The 23,992-nt window shown below is 37.1% G+C and overlaps 1 protein-coding gene and 1 non-coding gene across 3 annotated transcripts; both read left to right on the top strand.

Annotated features, from left to right (window-relative positions):
• Positions 1-12,460: 12,460 nt before the first annotated feature.
• On the top strand, positions 12,461-15,839 carry LOC140810088 (sm-like protein LSM4). Of its 2 annotated transcripts, none has more exons than XM_073167895.1 (8): positions 12,461-12,604; positions 12,808-12,842; positions 12,958-12,999; positions 13,601-13,699; positions 13,782-13,859; positions 14,863-14,899; positions 15,080-15,232; positions 15,588-15,839. In XM_073167895.1, the coding sequence occupies exons 2-8, from the start codon at positions 12,840-12,842 to the stop codon at positions 15,608-15,610; spliced, it is 435 nt and encodes a 144-aa protein (XP_073023996.1). In that variant the 5' UTR covers positions 12,461-12,604; positions 12,808-12,839; the 3' UTR covers positions 15,611-15,839. The 2 variants fall into 2 exon arrangements, with proteins under 2 accessions (XP_073023996.1, XP_073023995.1); XM_073167894.1 differs by having other exon boundaries at positions 12,466-12,604; positions 15,080-15,241.
• Positions 14,448-14,570, top strand: LOC140811028 (small nucleolar RNA snoR127). The gene has a single exon (XR_012113420.1). It is a non-coding gene; the product is annotated as a small nucleolar RNA snoR127 (small nucleolar RNA).
• Positions 15,840-23,992: the final 8,153 nt, after the last annotated feature.

The raw sequence follows: 23,992 nt of genomic DNA, 5'->3' as shown, positions 1-23,992 counted from the left end.
ATATTCTCTCATTTTCACTCGGGGATACAGAGCGGCTTAAGCATTCCTTCTGGCCTCTGATGCTCTACTTTCACTTGCTGACAAGTGAGACATTCATATACAAATCGGCGGATGTCTCGCTTCATACCTGGCCTGTTGGGTCATCGTATTCTTGCACCCAAGACACAGCAGAAGTTTAAAAATTTTGTTCTTGGGCGTCGTGTGTTCAAAACATCTACAGGGTGTTTAGAATTATACATTTGCGTTCTTAACGCTGGACTCCAAACTATTCCGATGTTTAAGCGGATATAGCCCTTCTTGTAAATCCCTACGAATGGCTCCTCTCTTTTGATCGCCTAATTAGGTCCACGATCGAAAACTGTTTTTCTCGTTTGGTTTGCACTAGAAAATCCAAACGATTTATGCGTTGAGACTGTAGCCTCCGAATTTCCAAAATCCAGATACAAAGCGGCGCAGTGGCTGGAAGAAGACTTGATGGCCGAAATCTTTCTTCTCCAAAATTGGAGTGGCCGTGACATCATGATCCATAATCATAATTCTTGTAATTAATGATTATTAATAAATAATCAAACAATTAATCAAACAAATCTAATTTGCTTTTGTGGCCAAAAAGAAAAAAATTCTTCCAACCATCTTGTGAAGTGTACGTAGGTTTCTTTGAGGAATTGAGAGAATTTTTCTTCTTTTGTGTGCAAAATTCATCACCCCACAATGAACCCTAATGGTGTATTTATAGAGTGAGACTCTAATCTAATTAGGAGTCTCTCTCCTACAAGGACTCTAATGATTTCATTATATTTAAACTCCCATATATTTAATATATAATGTATTTATTAACTTTTAATAATACATGATATAATAATATCATATACACATATTTTATATCACCATATAAAATATATACATGTATATGCATATTAAATTAAATAACTATTATTTAATTTATAAACTAACTCATTAGTTAATTTAATTCTAGACTCCTCTAGAATATTTATGAGAATTTGTGCATCTTAGTAGTCACCACTACTAGTACAATCATTTAATTAGTAAATTTCAAATTCACTAAAAAATTGATTCCGAACTCATTATAATCCCGATCGACGATCCGATAGCACCGATGTTGTAACGTACCGTATTTTTACTACTTCAAAATTTGCGGAAAAATTAAAATTTTCTTAAACATAAAATTTCATACGGTCGTCACTTGTCATTTAACTTAATAATATTAAAATCAACATTCCCAACTAATATTTTCCAACAAAGTACTTATTTCAAATCATCTCACATCCAACATAAAAACATAATATTTTAAAGTTTTCATAAAACATAAACATAATGGTCCTCGGGTTTAGCCTTCCGCTCAGTCCAAGCATGCCCCTTGATCGCCACCTCCTGTCTCCTCCTCAACATACTCACCTGTATCGATCAAGTCTAGTGAGTCTAAAGACTCAACACGTATAAACTGGAATAACGAGTACTACATAATAAAATCGCATGCAACTTAAAAATAGAACAAACACAACTTGAAACTTGAACTTGCATAATAAACTTGAAACTTGCATAATAAATTTAAAACTTTCATAATAACCTTAAAACTTGAACATACATACTTTGAAACTTGAACTTGAATAATAGCTTGAACTTTGCATAATAACTTTGAACTTTGCATAATGACTTTGAACATACGTACATACATACTCTGACGTGCCATCATCATAAACTTTCATAAACATACTGCATACTTGAACATACGTAACTTCATCATTTTCGTAGAGGATGTTTCAAAGCAAGTGACCCATAACATAATAATTGCCTGATCAGACATACCACAGTACTGGGCTGACAGGGACGTATCCACTGCCACATACATAAGATCCATGTTCATAATTTAACAGGCAAGTTGATCCACGTTCATAATTTAACGCTTCACAACCACGATCTAACCCGTTCATAATTTAACGGGCGGATTGGTCCCCGTTCATAATTTAACGCTTTCCAATCCTAACTTCAAACCCGTTCATAATTTAACGGGGTGGAGAGGTCCTCGGCCACGTTCACCGACTTCCAAACCCATTCACTTTTGGTCACAAGACATTTAGTATACCTCAAAAACTTCAAATATTTTCTTTGCACGTCATACATACTTACTTGGCGCTGAGGGATTTGTTGGATGTCAATCGTGTCGTTGCTGCAACATACTAACATGAATTCATAAGCTTAACGTGTACAACTTAAACGTAAAAGTCATGCTTAATCTCAAGCTAAATAAATTCTTAGAACATTCTATAATTTCTCACCTCTTGACCTTGTAAAACATCAATGTTAAATCATAGCATAAAACCTCAAACCAAACCTTAAGTGATAAAATATTTATCCCAAAAACTGAAGCTACACGGACCCCGTACCCAGGTTAGGCCCCGGGTCCGTGTAGGTACTGCCTCATATGTGTCATGTAAAAGAAGGGGCACAGACCCCGTCCCTAGGTCCGTGTAGGGGTCCGTGTCTGTGCGTTTAAATATGTGTCGAAGAAATGAGAAGGCACGAACCCCGTGCTAACCTCTGTCTCCGGGTCCGTGTCCGTCTGCCCAACGAATTATTTGATGAAAATTTTATGACATGTCTATTCTCCCAATTAACACATAATGCATCAAGATTCAACACTATGAGACCATTCTAGGACACCATAACAATGAACTAAACTTTTATAATCACCCTACAGTTTATACGACCCAAAAATACTGTCATTTATATTAAAGTTTATTTCTCACGACTTCTTAATAATTCAAGCTCTTAACGACATGAATCGAAACCTCAAAAATACTCTAAACATAATTACTAACTTTATTATATGCAGCAACGATCACCCATCGATCCCCAACAAAGCCTGCAACATAAAAACTTCAAGAACACATTAAAATTCATAACTTTCTTGAAACACGAATTGAGCAGTCATACGAAAAACATCATAACTCACACGTTTTTAATCTAAATAACTCGAATTTTATATCAAATCGGACGTATCAAAAAGATCTACGTTTTTGTAGTTGAAAGTTTTCTCAAAATATATACCGAAAAATTGCAGTTTTCGAAAGAACATCAAAACATGAGTTTTCGGATTTAATTTGAGCAGTCATACTAAAAACACCATAACTCACTCGTTTTAATCCAAATAAATCGAATTTTATATCAAATCGAACGTATCAAAAAGATCTACGTTTTTGTAGTGGAAAGTTTTCTCAAAATATATACCGAAAAATTGCAGTTTTCGAAAGAACATCAAAACATAAGTTTTCGGATTTAATTTGAGCAGTCATACTAAAAACACCATAACTCACATCGTTTTTAATCCAAATAACTCGAATTTTACATCAAATCGAACGTATCGAAAAGATATACGTTTTTGTAGTTGAAAGTTTTCTCAAAATATGTACCGAAAAATTGCAGTTTTCGAAAGAACATCAAAACAGGAATTTTCGGATCTAATTTTTTGTTCAAAACATATTCAATAAATTTCTTGCTCAAACTTCTACGTCATATATACATTTTTATGCTTAAAAAACAACTCAACACATAATATGACATGATCGATGCAGCAAGAACAGATTATACGTGCCTTTTGATATTTAAAAATACCGTAACGACGATACCGAAGCGGAGACGATACGGGAGACGATCCGGGACGAACGTGGCTCGATTTTCTTGAATAAACTAAATGAAATGATGCTGGAAAATTTCAGAGAATAGATGTCGTTGAAGGGAAAGGAGGAGAGAACTTCAATAATTCTTCTATTCCCTTTTTGTCAAAGAAATATTTTTGAAACTCTTCTTTAGTCAAAGAAGACAAATTATAAGTTTGGTGTGTATATGTTGTACGTGTGTGGTTATAAAGAATAGAGTGTGTTTTGTTTTGTTGTGAGTATAGGATATGCGTGTATATGTATGTGTAAAGGTGTGTGTGTGTGTGTGTGTGTGAGTCAAAGTGTGTGTGCTTGCATGATTTGATATATATATATATATATATATATATATATATATATATATATATAAAAGAATTTGAAACATGTGTGTATATGAGTGGAACATGATTAAAATATATTTAAAAATATTTAACATACTACTTTAAAATAAAACTCATATTAACCCCACTATAAATTTTAAATTTAAATAAGATGCATAAATGCTACAACTCTAAAAATTTAAAATCAATTAATCATTTAAATAATTTAATTAGGCTCTTAAATTACTAAAATTAATTAAATTATTTAAAATACTCCATCCTTTTCTTAAATAAAATAAATATCATATTTTAAAATAGCCAGAATCGTTGCCGATCTTTTCCTCAATCCCACATCGAATATTCACCTTTAACATAAACTCAAGAAAACTATTTTTAACGTATCCACTAGACATAACTATTAAAATAATGCAAATTCTTAAATTATGAATTAAAACACAATCTAATGAAATAAACATGCATTAAAATCATTTAATAAAATACATAAGAAATTTAATAACTTGCACTCACGTGGTTCATGTGGACTTCTAATTTTCGAGACATCACAGATGTACCAAGGATACAAATCTTGTTCATATAATGAAAATCAAAAATTTCGAAGATCCAAATTTTCATTTACCAAATTTAGAACTTACCATATATGGCAGTTACCATATTTGGCGGCTTCCAGTTTTAGTGAACTCCTTCACAAAACAGGCAGTTCAACTCTCTTTCCTTATTTAGCAATCATGCTAACTTCCACTTCTTCCATTCTATATAATCAGCTCATAAGCTCCTTTATAAGCTACATGTTTGATCACCATCAAACTATAGTCGCCAAATTCCAACTCCTTGAAATTTGACTATCTCAACGGGAACACAGAATCCGATACTTGTGTGACCCTCAATGGTTCAGGGATACAGCTAGATGTGGGTTCACATCTCCATGTGATTCAGAATAACATTTATTCTTATTCGGATTTATCCTAGTTAACCCCATTCTTTTCATCAACTCCTTGATCAAGAATGTCAGAACTCATTCTGATTGCACCCATCGGATCATGGAAGAGCGTCTAGTAGCATCGCCCTATGATCCCCTAGGTATCACTGATAGTGCCTGCAAGAACCTTTAGTCATGGTTAGCGTACAGTACGGTCCCTTCAACACATATATCCCGATCGAATCTGCAACCATTGGTATATCGAGAGTTGCATATGAATTCGATAACGATGTGATTTATCTTTGAGTACTAATAGTGGCATGGCATGTGCAACTAGGAAAACACCTTTCCCTAAAGCACATTTCTTACTCTGGCCAGAGACTCTTTGCACTATTAACTCATTAGATCACATAGGATATATTCTCCAGTAGGCGAACGGTGAATCCTCGACTACAATGCATTTGCTCCTACGTATTTCGAAACTACACCAAACCTCGTCACCTGATGACCCTCGATGGAGTCACTAAACGGATCAAAGTGCATGCTAGTACGTATAGCCCCTACATAGTCTCGGGTCAAAGGAATAATGGTGTACAACCATAACTTCAGACTATTCCACTCGATAGGGAACCGCTTGGATAGTCCGATGGAGGGTTGTTCAGTGCATCATCATATGATCACCCATCTATGTGAATGGACATCTTTATGCCCTTACTAATGAAACATCGTGTTTACTCCACAGATGCTAGTCTCAAGCTCGAGCGACCTTTATCCTTGTTTTAGGCGGCTGATTCGACTAGGAACCTGTTTAGAATATACGGTACACTTCATAATGAGTTTCATGATCTTACGTTGTGACGCAGACCTCATGGTACCTATTGTATATTCAAGGACTTTATCTATGCAGCTTGCATGGGTATACAGATAAAGTATAATGCCATAATCGAATAAAATCGTAAAATATTATTAAAATAAAGATTGTTTTGTATTAGAGTCAATAAAAGCCCTAGCCACATGTTGGCTTGCTGGGCACCTACTCTAACATGGCCACCAATACAAGCATCTGCAAATCCTTGTACATCTTGGTACCTCTTGGATGAACGGAATACAGAGATTCATGTGTCCTCTGTCAGAACATCCTCTCTGATCGAATCAACACTAGGCACTCACATCCTTCCTCTGTACTTCACAATACCATCGGACACTGTGTAGAGTACATTTCCCTTGGCTTCATCCTTCAGTCTCCATTTCTGTAAATACTCATCCGAAGGCTGACCTCTACGGATTCGGTCTAGCAAATAAGACTGAACTATCAAATTAGATAGCTTAGGAGCTCTGCTCTTAGGATAAACTTCCAGTCCAAACTTCTGAATCTCTGACTGAAGAGATCTCTGCACTGACAGCTATGCTACGACTGCAACTTTTCTGCTCAAGGAATCTGCCACAACATTAGCTTTCTCCGGGTGGTAGCTAATTTCGCAATCGTAGTCTTTAACTAATTCCAACCACCGTCTTTGTCTCATATTCAGTTCTTTCTGCGTAAAGAAATATTTGAGACTCTTGTTATCAGTGAATATCTTGCATTTCTCGCCGTATAAATATGTCTCCAAATTTTCAATGCAAAGACAATGACAGCTAACTCAAGATCATGAGTCGGGTAGTTCTTCTCATGTACTTTCAATTGTTTGGAGGCATGCGCTATAACCCGACCGTGCTGCATCAATACTGCGCCTAAACCGAGCTTAGAAGCATCGGTGTATAGCACAAAATTTCCTTGCTCTGCTGGCATGGCTAACACTGACGCTGTGATAAGAGCTTGCTTCAAAGTATCAAAGCTCTTCTGACACTCTCCACTCCATACGAATTTAGCATTTTTCTTAGTCAATGAAGTGAGTGGTGCTGCAATCGAGGAGAACACGTGAATAAATTTCCTGTAATAGCCTGCCAAGCCTAGGAAACTGCGAATCTCTGATGCATTCTTTGGCTCAACCCATTCCTTAACTGGTGCCACCTTAGCTAGATCAACCTCAATACCACTGCTAGATATTATATGTCCCAAAAATGCTACTTTCTCCAACCAGAATTCACACTTACTAAATTTTGCAAATAACTTGCGACTCTTCAAGACCTGAAAAACTGTACCCAAATGCTGACCGTGCTCCTCATGGCTCTTCGAGTAGATAAGAATTTCGTCAATGAACACTATGACGAACTGATCTAGGTAGGGCTGAAATACTCGATTCATGAAGTCCATAAAAATTGTCGGAGCATTCATCAGTCCAAATGACATCACTAAGAACTCGTAATGCCCATATTTAGTTCTGAAGGCTGTTTTATGAACATCTGCATCTTTTACCTTCAACTGATGATACCCAGATCGCATATCTATCTTAGATAACACTGTGGCTCCCTGCAACTGATCGAACAAGTCCTCGATCCTTGGAAGTGGGTATATGTTCTTGATCGTTACCTTGTTCAGTTCTCGGTAATCGATGTACAACCTCATGCTCCCGTCCTTCTTCTTTACGAAGAGCACTGGTGCGCCCCATGGTGAGAAACTAGGGCAGATAAATTCTTTATCTAGGAGCTCTTGAATCTACTATTTGAGCTCTAACATCTCAGCTGGAGCTAAACGGTATGGTGCCTTAGAGATTGGCACGGTACCTGGCACAAGGTCAATGGAAAACTCCACCTCTATCTCTGGTGGAAGTCCTATGACGTCATCAGGAAACACGTCAGAAAAATCTCTGACTATGGGTACATCAGATATCGATGGAATGAGTATGTCAGACGCTGAAACAATGCTATCCAAGAAAGCCTGACAACCCTTAAGAATATGTCTCCGTGCTTGCATGCAAGAGATCATACGAGAAAAACTCCTCCATCTACCCGACTCAAAGAGAAACTAGCTCCATACCCAACAGTCTTACCAGCACTGACCTTTTCTGAAAGTCAATAAGAACTCTGTTCTTCGTCAGCCAGTTCATTCCCAAAATGATATCAAACTCTGACATCGATAGCACAATCAGATCGGCATACATTAGGTGGCCCTGCATTTCAAGATCGATGTCTCTGACCACGCTAGTAGCTGGAAACTCTTCCCCTGATGGGACTGTCACTGAATAGTTCTCGTCGAGTCCAATGGACTTGACATCTAGATGATTAGCGAACGTCACTGAGATAAAAGAGTGTGTGGCCCCTGAATCTATCAGGGCCTTCGTGGCTAGTCTCTTTATGAAAATATTTCCTGAGAGACATTAGCACAACATACGAAGCTTACATCCCAAAATACTAATCTTAAATTCATGCATGGTTGAAAATCTCTACACAATTCACCAAAAATACTAACTAGCACACTAATAATCCCAAAACAAATACGGAACATGCAAAGCAAAATAACATTGTGCTGAATTAAATAAGTTATCAGTCAACAGGATCGCATCTGGGTTCCCCTCCTCTGCATGCATGGCAAACACTTTTCCATGGGTGGGCTGTCTCCACTGCGGGCAGTCTCTTAGCATATGGTCGCTGGCTCCACATTTGAAGCATTTTCCCGATCCCGTAACACCGTCCCGGATGCTGGTGGTCGCACTTCGAGCACACTGGGTACTCAACGGGCTTCTGCGGAGCCTTCTGCTGAGGAATAGGACACTTGCCTTTCGGCGGTCCCTGAAATGGCCTCTTCTCTTGTTGTCCTTCGAAAGGCCTCTTAAACTGGGGTCGCTGCTGCTGCTGTTGAGGTGCCTGATTGGGCCTCTTGCCCTGCCTATCACTCTCGATGTCCCTTTGGTCCTGTTCTGCCTCCAAAGCTATAGACACAACAATGGAATAAGTAGTAGGACTAGCCACACAAATGTCACGGCGCAAGATCGGCCGCAACCTATAAATAAAATGCCTCAGCTTCTCCCGGACATCATTTGCAATCAGGGGCACAAAGTGACACCCCATGTCGAACTTCCTGACAAATTCTGCCACGCTGTTATCTCCCTGTCACAATGTCATGAACTCCCTGGTCAAGCGGGAACGTACTTCCTCAGTGAAGTACTTGGAGTAGAAGACCTCCTTGAAACCAGTCCAAGTTAGTGTTTTCAAGTTCACTGACACTGATGCGCACTCCCACCACAGTCTAGCGTCTGCTGTCACCAGGAAAGTGGCACACTTGACCCTGTCTACATCCTGCAGCTCCATGGATGCAAAGATTACCTCGATGGACTTAATCCATCCCTCCGCTATCATCGGGTCAGTAGTCCTTGAGGACTCCTTCGGATCCATTCTACTAAAACTCTCATAAACAACCTCTGGTCTGGGCCTCGTCCCTGTATCCACTGCAGCATTGTTCCCCGCAAACTGTGTGAAGAACTGAGTCATTCCTGCAAGCATCTGAGCCTGCATATCTGGGGGTGGATGAGGAGGAGTGGCCCTCTCCCCATCCTGAGCTTCTCCATTCTCATCCCTTGCTCCACGGGCAACCATACGTCTAGGAGGCATACTGTTCCATTATTTACCCAACACGTAAACCCAACATACATGAATATAATATCTATATCATAAGATGCACGTAATTGGAGCCTAAAACATGTACATGCTGAAATCATGACTTGAAGCTTACTACATGAAAGAATTTAAAACGTTAAAACTTACAGACTTGACGTGTGACTTCGTGAACTTCTCGCAACTGGCAATAGGCATAACCTTTACAAGAACACCGCTCTGATACCAACTGTAACATACCGTATTTTTGAAATAATTGAAATTTGAGGAAAAATAAAAATTTTCTTAAATAAGTAATAAACCTTCAAATCACGATGAAAATAATCTGCTCATCTAAAAATATTTGAAATGAAAACAATTACAAACAGAGTTTGCAAAAAGGTAATTGTTTAAACATCGTAAATAGTCTCGTGAAAATCAGAGTATTTGAAACATACATAATAACTTAGAAACGTAGGCGGTCCTCGGGTTTAGCCTCCTGCGCAGATCGAGCCGGCTCATGGGTCCCCATCCCTCGTCTCCTCATACTCGACCTCACATGCATCGATCAAGTCTAGCGAGTCTAAAGACTCAACATGTATAAACTGAGAATAACAAATACTATGTAATAAAAACCACATGCTTTTTAAAGTAGAACATACATACTTAAACTCGAATATACGTACATAAACATAGACGTGCCATCATTTCATAAACCTTTTCATAAACATACTTGCATCATACATAATTGAATATTCATAACATCATTTTGCGTAGAGATATGTTTAAAAGTAAGTGACCCGTAACATAATGCGCCTGATCAGACTAAACCATAGTACTGGGCTGGTAGGGATGTCCACTACCACATACATGAGATCTCCGGTCATGCTTTACCGGGTGGATTGGTCCCTGGTCATTCTTTACCGTTTTCCAATCCTGATCTAAACCCGGTCATGCTTTACCGGGGTGGAGAGGTCCTCGGCTACATTCACCGACTTCCAAACCCGTTCATAATTGGTCACAAAACATTTAGCATACCTCAAAAACTTAAAAATATTTTCTTTGAACGTCAAACATACTTAAAAATGTCGAGGGCTTCGTTGGAATGATCTGGACATGCTGCCCTAACCAAAGCAGTAAAGTTTCAGGAGATCCCAACGAAGCCTGCAATCAAAACTTGGGAAAACATGAAGAACTTGCAAAAAATTTTACAGCTTGAGCGGGTTTACGATAAAAATAATCTCTCTCATTTCTTATCAGAAAATTACGAATTTACTGTCAAATCGAAGATAACACCTAGTACTACAAATCATATGTTGAAAATATCCAGAAAACCAACCTATAAGTCGTAGAATTCGAAATAACAGAGGGTGACATATTTTATGACACAGAAATTTCTCAGCTTGTGTAGTTCGAAAAAAATGATAATAACTCACTCGTTTCTTTGTCCAAAAATTACGAATTTACTGTCAAATCGAAGGTATCAAAAAATCATATGTTTTATATGTTGAAAGTTTGTCCATAAAATCGACAGAAAAATCACAGTATTCGAAAAGATAGCAGACTCAGTTTTTGAGACCCAAAATTCTGATCCAAAATTAGTTTCAAACATTTTTGCTCAAACTTTTGCATAAGCTACACATGTTTTTCATACAATATACATCAAAATAATTACTATGACAAGATCGAAGCGAAAACTGAAAGAATATACATGCATTTGATGTTTAAAACTCACGATACGACGAATAACGTAACGACGTGGTGCATGAAGCGATCCGGGCGATTTGAGGCACGATTTTGCTGCTAAAATCAACGTGTGGTTGCTGAAATAATTTGAAGGGGAGGGTGGCTGCTGGACAAAGAACTAAGAATCCTACCAATTCTCTCCAAAAAGAAATGAAAGGGTGCAAGAGATGTGTGCATAGGCCAAGTGTGTGTGCATGTGTGTGTGAGTGTAACGTGTATGTTAGTGGGTTAGTTGGTTAGTGCGAAGGCAATTAAAGAGTTTAATTAGGATACTAAAATACTAATAATCAATTAGTATTTTAAATAAAATACTAATTCTCCACTAAAATAATAGCATCTTTAAATTTGAATTAAAATACACATGTGTTAAACCTTAAAAGTTTAAAATCTTAAAATCACTTAATAAATTAAATTACTCTTTAAAAATGCTAAAACTTATAAATCATTTTAAAATGTCACTTTCTTGACTTGAAATAAAATATCACATTTTAAAATCTCTTAAATCATCGTCGGTCTCCTTTCCTCGATCCCGTATCAAATATTCGCCTGAAACATGAAACTCGAGAAAATATTTTAACGTGCATCACATAAACTTGTAAAAATTCAAAATAATGCAATTTCATAAATCATGCGTCGCTAAAAATCATTTTAAAATTAATTAAATAAGTAAAAATTTAAATAAATGCATGATTTTTACGTGTATTAGTTTTGGGCTCTACACGACCTCCCAGCAAGGTCTTATCCGAATATAGAGCATGACATTTTTCTGAACACACTCTACTCTTTCTATTTTATGATTTAAGCATCGTAGAAGCTGCGTCGGAGCAACTTTCCGAGTCTTTTCTAATGTTTCTGTTCATGCTTCCAAATCCGAAAGTCTACAGGCCTCATGATTTTCATCTAGATCATATTTGTTCCTAATATTCAAGACTTATGATAATCCATGTCAATCAAAATTCTCCCCAGATTCATTTGATAATCTCGATGGACAATCCTGACAATTATATGTTTTTGTATTACTACTTACATTTTAATAACAAAATTATTTCTTTAATTAAATTTTTATAATTTGAATATTACAAAAAATTATTTTTATTGGAAGGATTAAATAACAAACAATATTTCCATCATTAAATATTTGTTTCAGATTTCGAAAGATATAAAAACTTAAGTATTTTTGAACCATGATATAAGATTTAGTATGATATATTATAGTTAAATTATCCAAAATTAAGATTATCTTAAAAACATGTTCTAATTTCTTTTTGTATAATCATATCAATAAAAAAAATACGAATAAAATCTCCAAAACACAGATGGATTTTCCGTAGTATTTCCAGAACAATTTTTTTGGTTTCCTTGTCCAGCTCACCCTAAACCCACTCGCTTACCATAAAGGAGGCGTGAGTTTCAAAATAACAAAGAATAATCCGCCATTCTTTAGGGTTTTGGAGGTACTTCGGCAACAGGAGAGCATATTCTATCTCAATTATTTTTGCTTTTGTTCTTCGTTTTTCTTTTCGAAACTGTGCTGTAAACATGAACAAGAATCATTGCGTTGCTATGTGAAATACTGATTTTAGTACCTTACTTCCTCTGTTTCTATGTTGCTAATCGATCATTAATCTTTTTGTTGCGTGTTTTTTTTCCTTCGCAGGATTCGATTAGTTGTTCGCTACCATCAGAAATATGGTATGCTTTTGTTAAAGTGAAAGTTAGGGCTTTTTTTTAAAAAAAAGTTTCTTGTAAGTTTTTTTTTTTTTTTTTAATGTGATTCTGAATGGTGAACCGTGTCATTTTTTCACAGCTTCCGCTTTCTCTGCTTAAGACTGCACAAGGGCATCCTATGGTAATTTTCCCGTATTATATATATAACTCTCTATGGCTTCGTACCTTGCTGAATGTATTCTACTAGTGCTTGCTGACGTACAAGGTCATCTCCCGTGATTTGCAATGGTTGGCACTAAGAAAGGATTGGGTTTGCAGTTCAAAATTTTTCATTAAATTGTGTGAATCTGGTAAAAAGATGCCGCAAGAGACAGACAAAATAATAAATTTAACTTGATGAATGTGAATTTGGTGATAATTACTTGTTAATGTTGGTTTTTCTACTCTGTTATTTTTTGTTGTAGTTTGGCGTACTCTTATGTGGTGGCGACTCACGGTGAGATGTGTAGACCACATGATAAATATTACTTGCTCTTCAAAAATGGATTAACTGAAAATTCGACACTGCTAGGTCATTGACTAAGTAAAGAATGTTAAGCATGATTAATTTGAATCAGTTCTGTTCCGAGATTATTTCTTTAACCCATTGAATATAATTTCATAGCAAGCAGTCGACTGGGAATTGTCAAAGTTTTATTTGCGTTTCTTTGAATTTTGATACATACATTTTTTTTTCTCGCATCTTAATGCAATTCTCTGTGAAATATTTGTTATGATGGCAGCTGGTGGAGCTGAAAAACGGTGAAACTTATAATGGGCATTTGGTGAATTGTGATACTTGGATGAATATCCATCTGCGAGAAGTAATCTGTACGTCAAAGGTAGTACTTATCTTTATCTATATATGCTTTATAAGTTCTGTTAGTTTACTGTGGCTATGCTCAAAGTTGTTTATGCTCGTAGGATGGAGATCGATTTTGGAGAATGCCAGAATGTTACATTCGTGGGAATACGATTAAGTACCTCCGAGTTCCAGATGAGGTAAGTTTAACTTTTAAATTTTTATTTGCAAGTACTTTCTTCGTGTTCGTTATTCATACTTAAATGGTTCTTTTGCCCACATATTACAACGTTCATCATAATGGATGTCAGGCAATTGCCATCATCTTAATATCAAAATCACACTCTTTAATTCTGATAAACTGCTTTCGCTATCTTGGGCCTGAATCACGGTTTGTGTTGTTTATGGTGGGGAACTAAGGGCATGTCAACCATTGCGTCTATTAAGTAAATGATTTGATGATTGACATCTCCCAGCCTTTTCAATTGATTTAATAGATTGGCAGTATTTGGCAAGTCCACACTTAAGTCATTAAAAAAGCCAAAACCCTCTGTAAACACTTTTTTTCTTCAAGGTATAACTGATGAAAATGTTTAAGCAGTTTGTATTTAGGGATTTGGCTATTTTAGGATAATCACACAGGTTTTTCAATGGTCAATTCTTTACTTGACGCTCTCTGTAGGGTTCCTTCATTTAATGAAGGACTTTACAACCACACTTATTCAAACTTCAAAATGTTAGTAGCCTTGATTATTATTGCTTTTATATCTCTCTTTCACTCTGCTGCTCTGGAATGATGTACCTTAGCCAAATCAGACATCAATGTGCTTCAAAAAGTTGTTTATTGATGCTTTTGTCGACTGTTCTTTGGATGCTTTTTGGTATCATTGCTTCTGTAGAGTTGCACCAACTTCATTTGGACCCCTTTTGATGAAGTGCAACTATCTGACAATAAAAACAGGGATTGGTTGATAGCTGACTGGAACCTCTTCGTTTTAACTTCTTTTATTTTTTCTTTTCAATTCTGCTTTTGAAAGTATTCTGGCTTTGCTTTTCGTGATCCCTGTTTCTTTAGCTAAAATGACGCTAAATTAAAACACCCAAAAAACAAATGCTCGATTCCACTATATTGTATGAGCTTTATTAATATATCATTATGGTGCCGTTTTTATCATAATTTATGGGTTATAAATTATTTTCCAGGTCATTGACAAAGTTCAGGAAGAAACCAAGAGATCGGGTATTTAAATAATTAAATCTATATTTTAAACTTTCAATATGTCTACAACAGATTTTATCATGTAGCATTAAACTAATCTGTGGATTTAAGTTTATGTCTAAATTTTTAGCATTGCTAACTTTCCTTTTTATTGAAAACAAGACTGTGCTCTAATTTTGTTATGATAATTTGTCTCTTCAGACAGAAAACCACCTGGAGTTGGACGTGGAAGAGGAAGAGGTAGAGATGACAACTCAGCTGGAAGATCCTCGAAAGGAATTGGGCGTGGTGTTATAGATGATGGAGGTGGCCGAGGAGGCCGAGGAAAGGGTCTGTCTGGCAGCAAACCATCCGGTAACAGAGGTAAGGATGAATAATCCTTTTTATTTTCAACTCATAAAGTACTACCATTATCAGTTTTCCGTGGTTGGAACCTAGTACCTATGTTCTGATTTGTACAAGAGTATTAATCCTGGATCGCCAACGAAGTGAAATAGTTCAGTTGGTAATGAATCCTAGAAAGAGAGGCACTCATGATTCGGATAATGTCATAAAATTTTAAATAAGAGAGATTGCTTATGAAGCTGTGCCCTTCTAAATTCAATTTCTTGCCTACCTTTTTCTTTTTTGTTTTGTATCTCAATAGATGAAGTTGCTTTTCTTTTTGTTTGCTTATAATAGAATAATTTATGAATTTTTATAATCGAAGGCGGAGGTCGCGGACGTGGTTGATGTGTAAAAGCTGGGGAGGCTAGTGTATCGTGTGCGTAAAGTGCCCCTTTATTGGCATCGTTATTGTTACAGGATGTGTCGAGCTACGAAGTTGGATGGGAAGTTTTACCTGTCATTAAGTTAAAATTGTCATCTTATAGATTGAACCTTTTTCTCTTTTCTTGTTTCTTGAGATACTTGACATGTATTTATTTAGTTTTGGTTTGATCAATGTTGAACATGTTGCATTTCTCGGTACTAGAAAATTATGATGAAAGTCTAGTTTTTTGTTTTTTTTTTTGGCTATGTGAATGAAAATGCATGTTCCCTCAAACAGCCAATGTTGGTTTGTGGTACGAGCAAGTGTCTAAAACGGAATAAAGAAAAAGTAAATTAAGAGAAAATCTTTAATTAAAGTTTCAATTTTTGATTTACTCTTTACAACTTAAAATTTTAGTTAATTCTCCAATTATGTTATAATTTAGTCATAAATTATATAAGAGTAGAGGTAAAATTATTTCAAATATACAATGTTAATATCATTATATAATTAAATGTCTGAGGAGATTTTATTAAAAATTATGGATCCGAATATATATGTTCGAAATTAAATATTTACATGATTTATTTCGATATTTTGGAATATTTAGAATAAGAGCTAACCAATATTATACGTTAGGTGCAAAAAGAACACATCATAATCTTAAGATAAACTTATGATTTAAAGTATTAAGTTCCTAAATATAGTCTCGGATTCTTCTAAACTATCCGAAAATTTTAGAGATATCCAAAAGATGATATGTAACTATGATAATCAGTTATACTATGTATCACATATAATCGAGGAAATCCTTGAAAACAAAAGAAATTCTTGGAATATTAAAAAATATTCAAACAAGAATCCAAACTTTAGAACAACAATCAAATTATTGCAAAAAGATCTCAGAAGGAAGTTTACCATCATCATTTGGTACTGAACCCTTATTACACCAAAGAGAGAAGACCAAGATAATGCCAAAATCTTTAGAAGACGAAGAAAAAATAATCAATCTGATTAAAACTGTTTCAGAAAAGAAATTAAGCTGACGACAACTATACAAAATATTGGTCTAGAAGATCTTCAATATCTTGCATAGTCTTTTGCGAATATCATGGTCGTAGATATGAAGATGAATAAAAGAGGGGACGAACCTCCCTCAATAACCTGATCATCTTCTTATGAACCACCAAGAGAAAGTATATGATCTCATAAGACAAATTGTTAGAGTAGGTGTCCGTCGAGCCAAGTATTGGTCGAGGGCTAACATTGAAACCCTATGTATAAGCAATCTTTATTTTAATCATATTTGAAATTATTGTTTTGGCACAACTTTATCTGTATACACATGCTTGTTGCATAGATAAAGTCCTTGAATATACAAATAGTAGAAAGAATATGAGATGCTCATATGATGAGTATCATGAAACTCATATTTGGAATACTGTAAATTCTAAACAGTTTCTAGTCGATTCAGCCGCCGCTAAGAAGGATAAAGGGTCGCTCGAATTTGAGACTAGTATCTGTGATGTGTACCATGTTTCATTGGTAGGAGACATTGTGATGTCCGAGCATGAAGATAGGTGTAAGGCCTGAGATTTTATTTGCCATAATCTGAGATTAATCGGAAATGATTTATTGATTAATTGAGATGATTATAGACGGAACGGATCAGACCGGGAAAGACAAGAAAATACATGAAATAGGTGCGAGGATATAACACCTCGCGCATATGCGCTACACGGAGCCGCTCATATGCGCGATAGTGTCAGAAGACCTCGCGCATATGTGCGAGACATTTGCGCGCATATGCTCGAGCTATGCGGAAGGTATGGGTGATGTCCAGAAGACCTCGCGCATATGCGCGGAGATGAGGCGCGCATATGCGCGAGCTGCCGAGAAGTTAGACGCGAAGACCAGTAGGTCTCGCACATATGCGCGGGTTGAGGTCGCGCATATGCGCGAGATGTGGTGGGCAAAGATGAAGCCATTTGGCCTTGACATGCAACGTATGTGTATATATATATACACACTTCATTCAATGGAATCGGCAGAAGGAAATCGAGGTAAGGAAAGAAAAAGTTTCCTAAAGCGTAGACTTGCTAGTTTTACAAAATCCGTCCGTCTGATTTTTAATCCGATTTCAGTACCGTGTTCCTATCGACGCAGGCTACAACTGGACGTAAGTTTTGTTACGTTTAGACATGATTTGAAATTATGATATTGTCAGAATTGAATATGAATCATATATGGTGTTTCTGGTACTGTAGACATCGTATAATTGAAGTCAGATCAAAGAACAGACTGTTTATGTAATTGTTATGATTTTCGGAGTCGATTTCACTGAGATTTCATATCAGATTTGTATTGTTATTGAGATTATGAGTTGTACCGATAGTGATTATGAGTTCTGATATTATATTTATGATGTTGGGACTAACGGGGTTATCGAGACTGTATTGTTATGACATCGAAACATTAGTTGATTGATATTATTCAGATTCGGTATTGATTTAGATTGTATTGTCGTACCGTATGTCGATTGACATTGATCAGAGTGTATTTTGATTTGAGTATTGATCAGAACAGGTCCTGAATTGAGTTATATATTGATATTGCGTCTGTTCGATATTGTTATTACCAGATTGGGAATGGACAGAGTTGGATTCGGGACTTCGTCTTCGTCAGAACGAGAAGGTAAATGTATAAATTAATGTTGAGTTGGGATTGCACAACTCGAGTGAGGTTTGCCTCGAGTTTCCCTAAATCACATACTTTATGGTATTGCATGAATATTTGCAATAACTGTATTGAAATTCTTGTTCTCTTGATTGATAGATAGCAGATATTAGATAAGTAATCTTCTGACAGAAGTACCTGATAGTAGCGGGATCGCCACGGACACATTACACGATGTCACAAGATAGTGTATTAATCTTGGGACAGAGGTGCCTGATAGTGGCGGGATCGCCACGGGCACATTGCACGATGTCACAAAATAGTGTATTGGCGTTAGTGCCAAAGTCTGTCACCGGATGATTGGCTATCGATGTGGATAGAATCGGAGTTTCTTCTATTACTGGTGATCGATACCATATCGATGTGGATAGAATAAGAGTTTCTTCTATTACTGGTGATCGATATGGAATGCCAACATCTAGAAACCGGGATCCCTAGGCTAGGATTGAGTCTAGTCTGAAACGTAGAGTCATGAGTCTGATTGACAGTTTATATTGATTGATGTTGATTCATGTTCCTGAATATGGTACATGTCGCGTTATGTTCCTGATTTTGGTACACGTTTAGCATATGAGTTATTGCTGATATTGATTCATGTTTCTGACTTTGATACATGTTATAAATATCTGTTATATGCATTTATATTGTATAAATGATTGCCTGTATACATGGTTTATACTGAGAATGTAATTCTCACCGGAGTTATCCGGCTGTTGTCTTGTTTGTATGTGTGCATTACAATATGTGGGATAGGATCAGGGTCAAGACGAGAACGAGGCTGGACTAGGTAGCGTGGAGATCCGGGCTCAGAAGCAACTTAGGATTCAGCACTGATACGTAGTTGAACCTAGTTGAATTATTACAGACTTTGGCACTAACGCCAAGAAAGAAAACTCAATCTACCCCGCTCACTCTCTTCTATCTTAATCTAAGAATCCTACAGTTCGAGAACCTACTGTTCTGGAACCTAATGCTCTTATACCACCTGTTGTGGGGACCCGGACGCTAATTCATTCTTTAATCGTCTTTAGGAATTATTTAATCATTTATAATAAATAGGGTCTAAATTTTTTTTTTTAAAAAATATAAAGCGGATGATTGGCTATCGATGTTTTACTGCTTTTAAATGCATGTTACCTGAATATCTGAGTTGATTTGGTAATATATCTGATTTGAAAATGAATCAGAACCAATTCTTCATCAGAGGTAAGCTGATCAGAAAGGGACTGAGATTGATTTATCTCGTGTGATGCTAACTCTTGTGGTAAGCAGATATACCTCCTCGAATTGAGTCTAGTCTGAAACGTAGAGTCATGAGTCTGATTGACAGTTTATATTGATTGATTTTGATTTATGTTCCTGAATCTGGTACATGTCGTGTTATGTTCCTGATTTTGGTACAAGTTTAGCATAGGAGTTATTGCTGATATTGATTCATGTTTCTGACTTTGATACATGTTATAAATATCTGTTATATGCATTTATATTGTATATATGATTGCCTGTATACATTGTTTATACTGAGAATATAATTCTCACCGGAGTTATCCGGCTGTTGTCTTGTTTGTATGTGTGCATGGCAACAGGTGAGATAGGATCAGGGTCAAGACGAGAACGAGGCTGGACTAGATAGCGTGGAGATTCGGGCTCAGAAGCAACTTAGGATTCAGCACTAATACGTAGTTAAACCTAGTTGAATTATTGTAGATAATACAAGATTTGTACGTTTATGTTTAATATGTAATTTGAAATAAATTACATTACGTTTCCGCTTTGTATTTTTTTAAAAAAATTTAGACCCTATTTATTATAAATGATTAAATAATTCCTAAAGACGATTAAGGAATGAATTAGCGTCCGGGTCCCCACAATAGATGCTCCTTGTAGAGTGCACTGAACAAACCTCCATAAAGGACTTTTCAAGTGGTTCTCACTTATCGAGTGGAAACGCCCTAGTTTATGGTTGTACACCATTAGTCCTTATGACTCGGGACAACATTGTGACTCTATATGCTAGCATTGCACTTTGACTTGTTTACCGACTCATACGGGGTCATCAGGTGGCAAGGTTGAGTTTTTTGTCGAAACATATAGGAGTCTATGTAGAACCCGTAAATTAGACTATGTATTTAAGCCATGCATAATTCCTAGTATTTAAATTAAAATGATTTTATTGCATGAGTATTTAAATTTTTTTCTTTAAATTTATTTATTTTATGCAGTAGTTTAATTGTTAGCTTTTAAGTTAATTAAGTGAGGCCGGACCGGAGTTGGAGTAAAGAGATAAAATTTAATATTAAGAAAACATTCCAAAAATTTATTTAAGATAAATAATAAGTTAAATTATTGTAAAAGAATGTTTAAAGGATTATTTAAATAATTTGAGATAAGTAGTAAATGTAGTTCGATAATTAATTCCTTAATTCCCAAAAATATTTAATAGGTAGATAAAACACTAGAGATTTAAAATACAACATTTAAGAAAATTTCCCCTCCATTTTCATTATAAATTTCGGTCATAACACTTTAAAAGATTAAAATATTTTCAACTCTCCATCTTTAATTTATTTCCTTACCTTCTCTTGGGAGATAATTCCTTCAACACTAAACCTTCAATAATTAATAATTAAGCTTTATTTGTGTCTCTTTTAATCATCATATTTCGGCCCCTTCATTTAGATGATTTAAATTATTTGCCAAATCATTTCCTTATTATCTTTCCTCACCTTTTTCTTGTTAGATAAATCCCTTAAAATTTACTCCCCACTAATTAATATTTAAGGAATATTCCACCCCATTTTAAATGATAAAAATCGGCCCCTCCTTTGATTTAAAATATTTTATTTGTTGAGCAATTTATCTTCTAATGATCTTCCCTTAAACTTTTCTAGGTAGATATCTTCCTCTCCTTTTTAAATCACTATCAAATCATTAATTAAATAACTTTTCCCCTCGCACCTTGTAGTAGCCCGAATTCCAAATTGGGTAATTAACGGATTAATGGTGATTAAGAAGGTTTAATGTGTAATTTTGACCGTGGTCATGATCGGACGGACCGAAGATGGTTCGGTAGCACCGAAGAGTTCGGACGATCCGAAGTGAGTTCGGTGGATCCGATCATGAGGTGTCAAGAGCCGATGGACACGTGGGAGTTCGGACGTTCCGAAGTGTAGGTTCGGTGGATCCGATCGTGAGGTGTCAAGAGCTGATGGACACGTAGGAGTTCGGACGTTCCGAAGTGGGTTCGGTGGATCCGAACATAGCCTATAAATAGTGCTCGGAATTCCTCATTTTGGATGGCAAGTTCTTGAAGTTGTGTCTCATTTTGAGAGGTTTGGAAGGTTTCTAGGGTTAGTTGTCGGTCGAGCGATAGCCAAGAGCTGCCAGGATTGGTAGTGTAGCGACGCCTGAGTTACGAGGCAATCGACATCAAAGGGCTGTCGACGGACGAAGGCTTGTTCTAGACCTGATTAGCGGTGTTGCGTAAGGCTAGGCTTGCTGTGATAGAGGTACGAAAGTACTATCCGAGATATCCTGGTTGAGTATACATTCATATATGTGTTGCATGATTATGTGGTGCATTGTTATATGTCATATGATGCATGCTATTATGTCACGAGTTATGATGCATATTGCATTTCATGTTGAGCCGTATCTCCTTCGAGATAGCCTTTACTGTTGAGCTGTATCTCTTTCGAGATAAGCTATATCTTGTGGGGCCGCTCAGCCCTGTCTTGTCTTGTGGACGCATGGACACCGAGAGTACACAGTGGCCGACGGGTCGGGAGGGCTTCGGTGATCCGGGACATTTTAGGTCCACGTCTGTTCTTGCAGTGGATGCAGTGACCCAGAGGAGTACCGCGCGGCACTATCCACTTGGCGCCTCTAGACTGAGCATATTGAGATCCTTTGTTACTCCTGTTTCTTGACTACCCTGGTATCATATCATAGCATGTGCATTTTCATATAGGCTTGTATACTCATGCTTTTGTACTGGGCGTTCTTATCGCTCACGTCCTCGGTTTTGTTTATCTTGGACACCCCATTCCCACGGGGCAGGCCTCAGGTTGGATAGCTCAGGAAGAGCAGGAGGAGGACAGTGAGTAGCTGGTTGGTTTAGTTTTCAGTACTTTTCTATTCGATATGGTTGTACCGGATATTTTTGTTTGAGTTATTTTAGACTTCGATTGGGTTGTATAACTACCATTTGTTGACAGTTTTCCGCAGTTATCTCTGATTATTATTAATTAAGTTAATCGCATGCTTAGTTCTTGATTAGTAGGTGATTCTGGAACGGGTCACTACACACCTAGACTTGATTTCCAACCTAGTGCACTCTATTATCCCTCAAAATCTTTTATTATCATTCATATTTTCCTTATCTCTCAAATTCCTAGATAGCAAGAATATTCCTTCCTTATCTTGCAAATTCTCCTTTTATTCTCCCTAGCCTTTCTCCCTCCCCATTATTTTCGAAACTTTCAGTGCATTTTTTTTGAGAGAAAATCGTGAGGTTCTAAGGGGAAGAACAAGAGGAAAACCATGAGAAAATTTGAGAGATAGTCGAGAGACAAGCAAGAAAGAAAAGCGCTCTGTCTCCTCCGTGCCGCGTCGTGTGTTTCTTTTGTTTCGTCAAAACAAAACAAAGGCATGTTCATATTCCTTTCACTCCTCAATCAAGCTATAGTAGTGTATTTTAAAATATCATACTCATGATTTATTTCAAGCAAAAACCGAAATCTGTCAAGCCATGTTCGAAATTCTGTGCAGTTTTTTTTTCAAGTTCATGTGTGCCTTCACGGTTTTATTGTTTGTGACGGTTTCAGGTGGATGGCTCGTGACCAGGCTTAGGCCACATCTAGACACGTGCTAGGATGTGTTAGGACCATGTTGGTCCAATAAATCAAACCCCATGCATGCTGGAAATCGAATATGACAGCAACCCTTCCCCCTAGTGTCACTTGTGTTCGTTTCTTTCTGTCATTGGCTGTAAAGGGAGAGTTCCTGATTGTGGCTACCCTAGGGGCCTATAGCCATGGTTAGAACACCTCCCTATCATGTCTAAGACGTGACCAAGTCGCCCTTTCGAGGCTAGGTCCATGGTGGAATCGGTTTTCAAATAAAATGAAATAAGAACAGCCCCCCCCCCCCCTTTCGGCCCCCTTCATTTGACAGCAATTGTAGTTCGATTTGTTGTGGTTTGGTGTGAAAACCTTGCTTGGCCTCTGGCCCATAGCCACGGTGCACACCATACCCCTTGATGTCTAGATCGTGCCATGTTCAATTAAATGGCCACTGGAACGACGTGAGACAGCAAACGAAGCAACGCCCCTCACGCACGCAAGGGTGCTCTCGAGTGGGACTTCTCGGCTGGTTTCTTGGATGGTTCTAATTGTGGCTGGCCTAGGGCCCTTAGCCATGGTTCAAATCATTCCTTAAGACGTTGGTAAGAGGCTCTGGTCGGTGGTTCAAGCCCCAATGGCGGGTAGTCTCGAAACCGACGCAAGGAATCAAAGGCTCTGCTGCTGTATTTTGACAGCAAGTAACGTCGCGGTTCAGAGGCGTGTTCCGGGTTATCGGTTGCCTTTTAGCCTATGGTCTTGGACTCGACAGTGCCTCATCAAGTT

Source organism: Primulina eburnea, chromosome 13 (assembly GCF_022965805.1).
Source record: "Primulina eburnea isolate SZY01 chromosome 13, ASM2296580v1, whole genome shotgun sequence".
Taxonomy (NCBI): domain Eukaryota; kingdom Viridiplantae; phylum Streptophyta; class Magnoliopsida; order Lamiales; family Gesneriaceae; genus Primulina; species Primulina eburnea.
The sequence above is the reverse complement of the archived record's forward strand: the minus strand, read 5'-3'. Positions and strand labels throughout refer to the sequence as shown.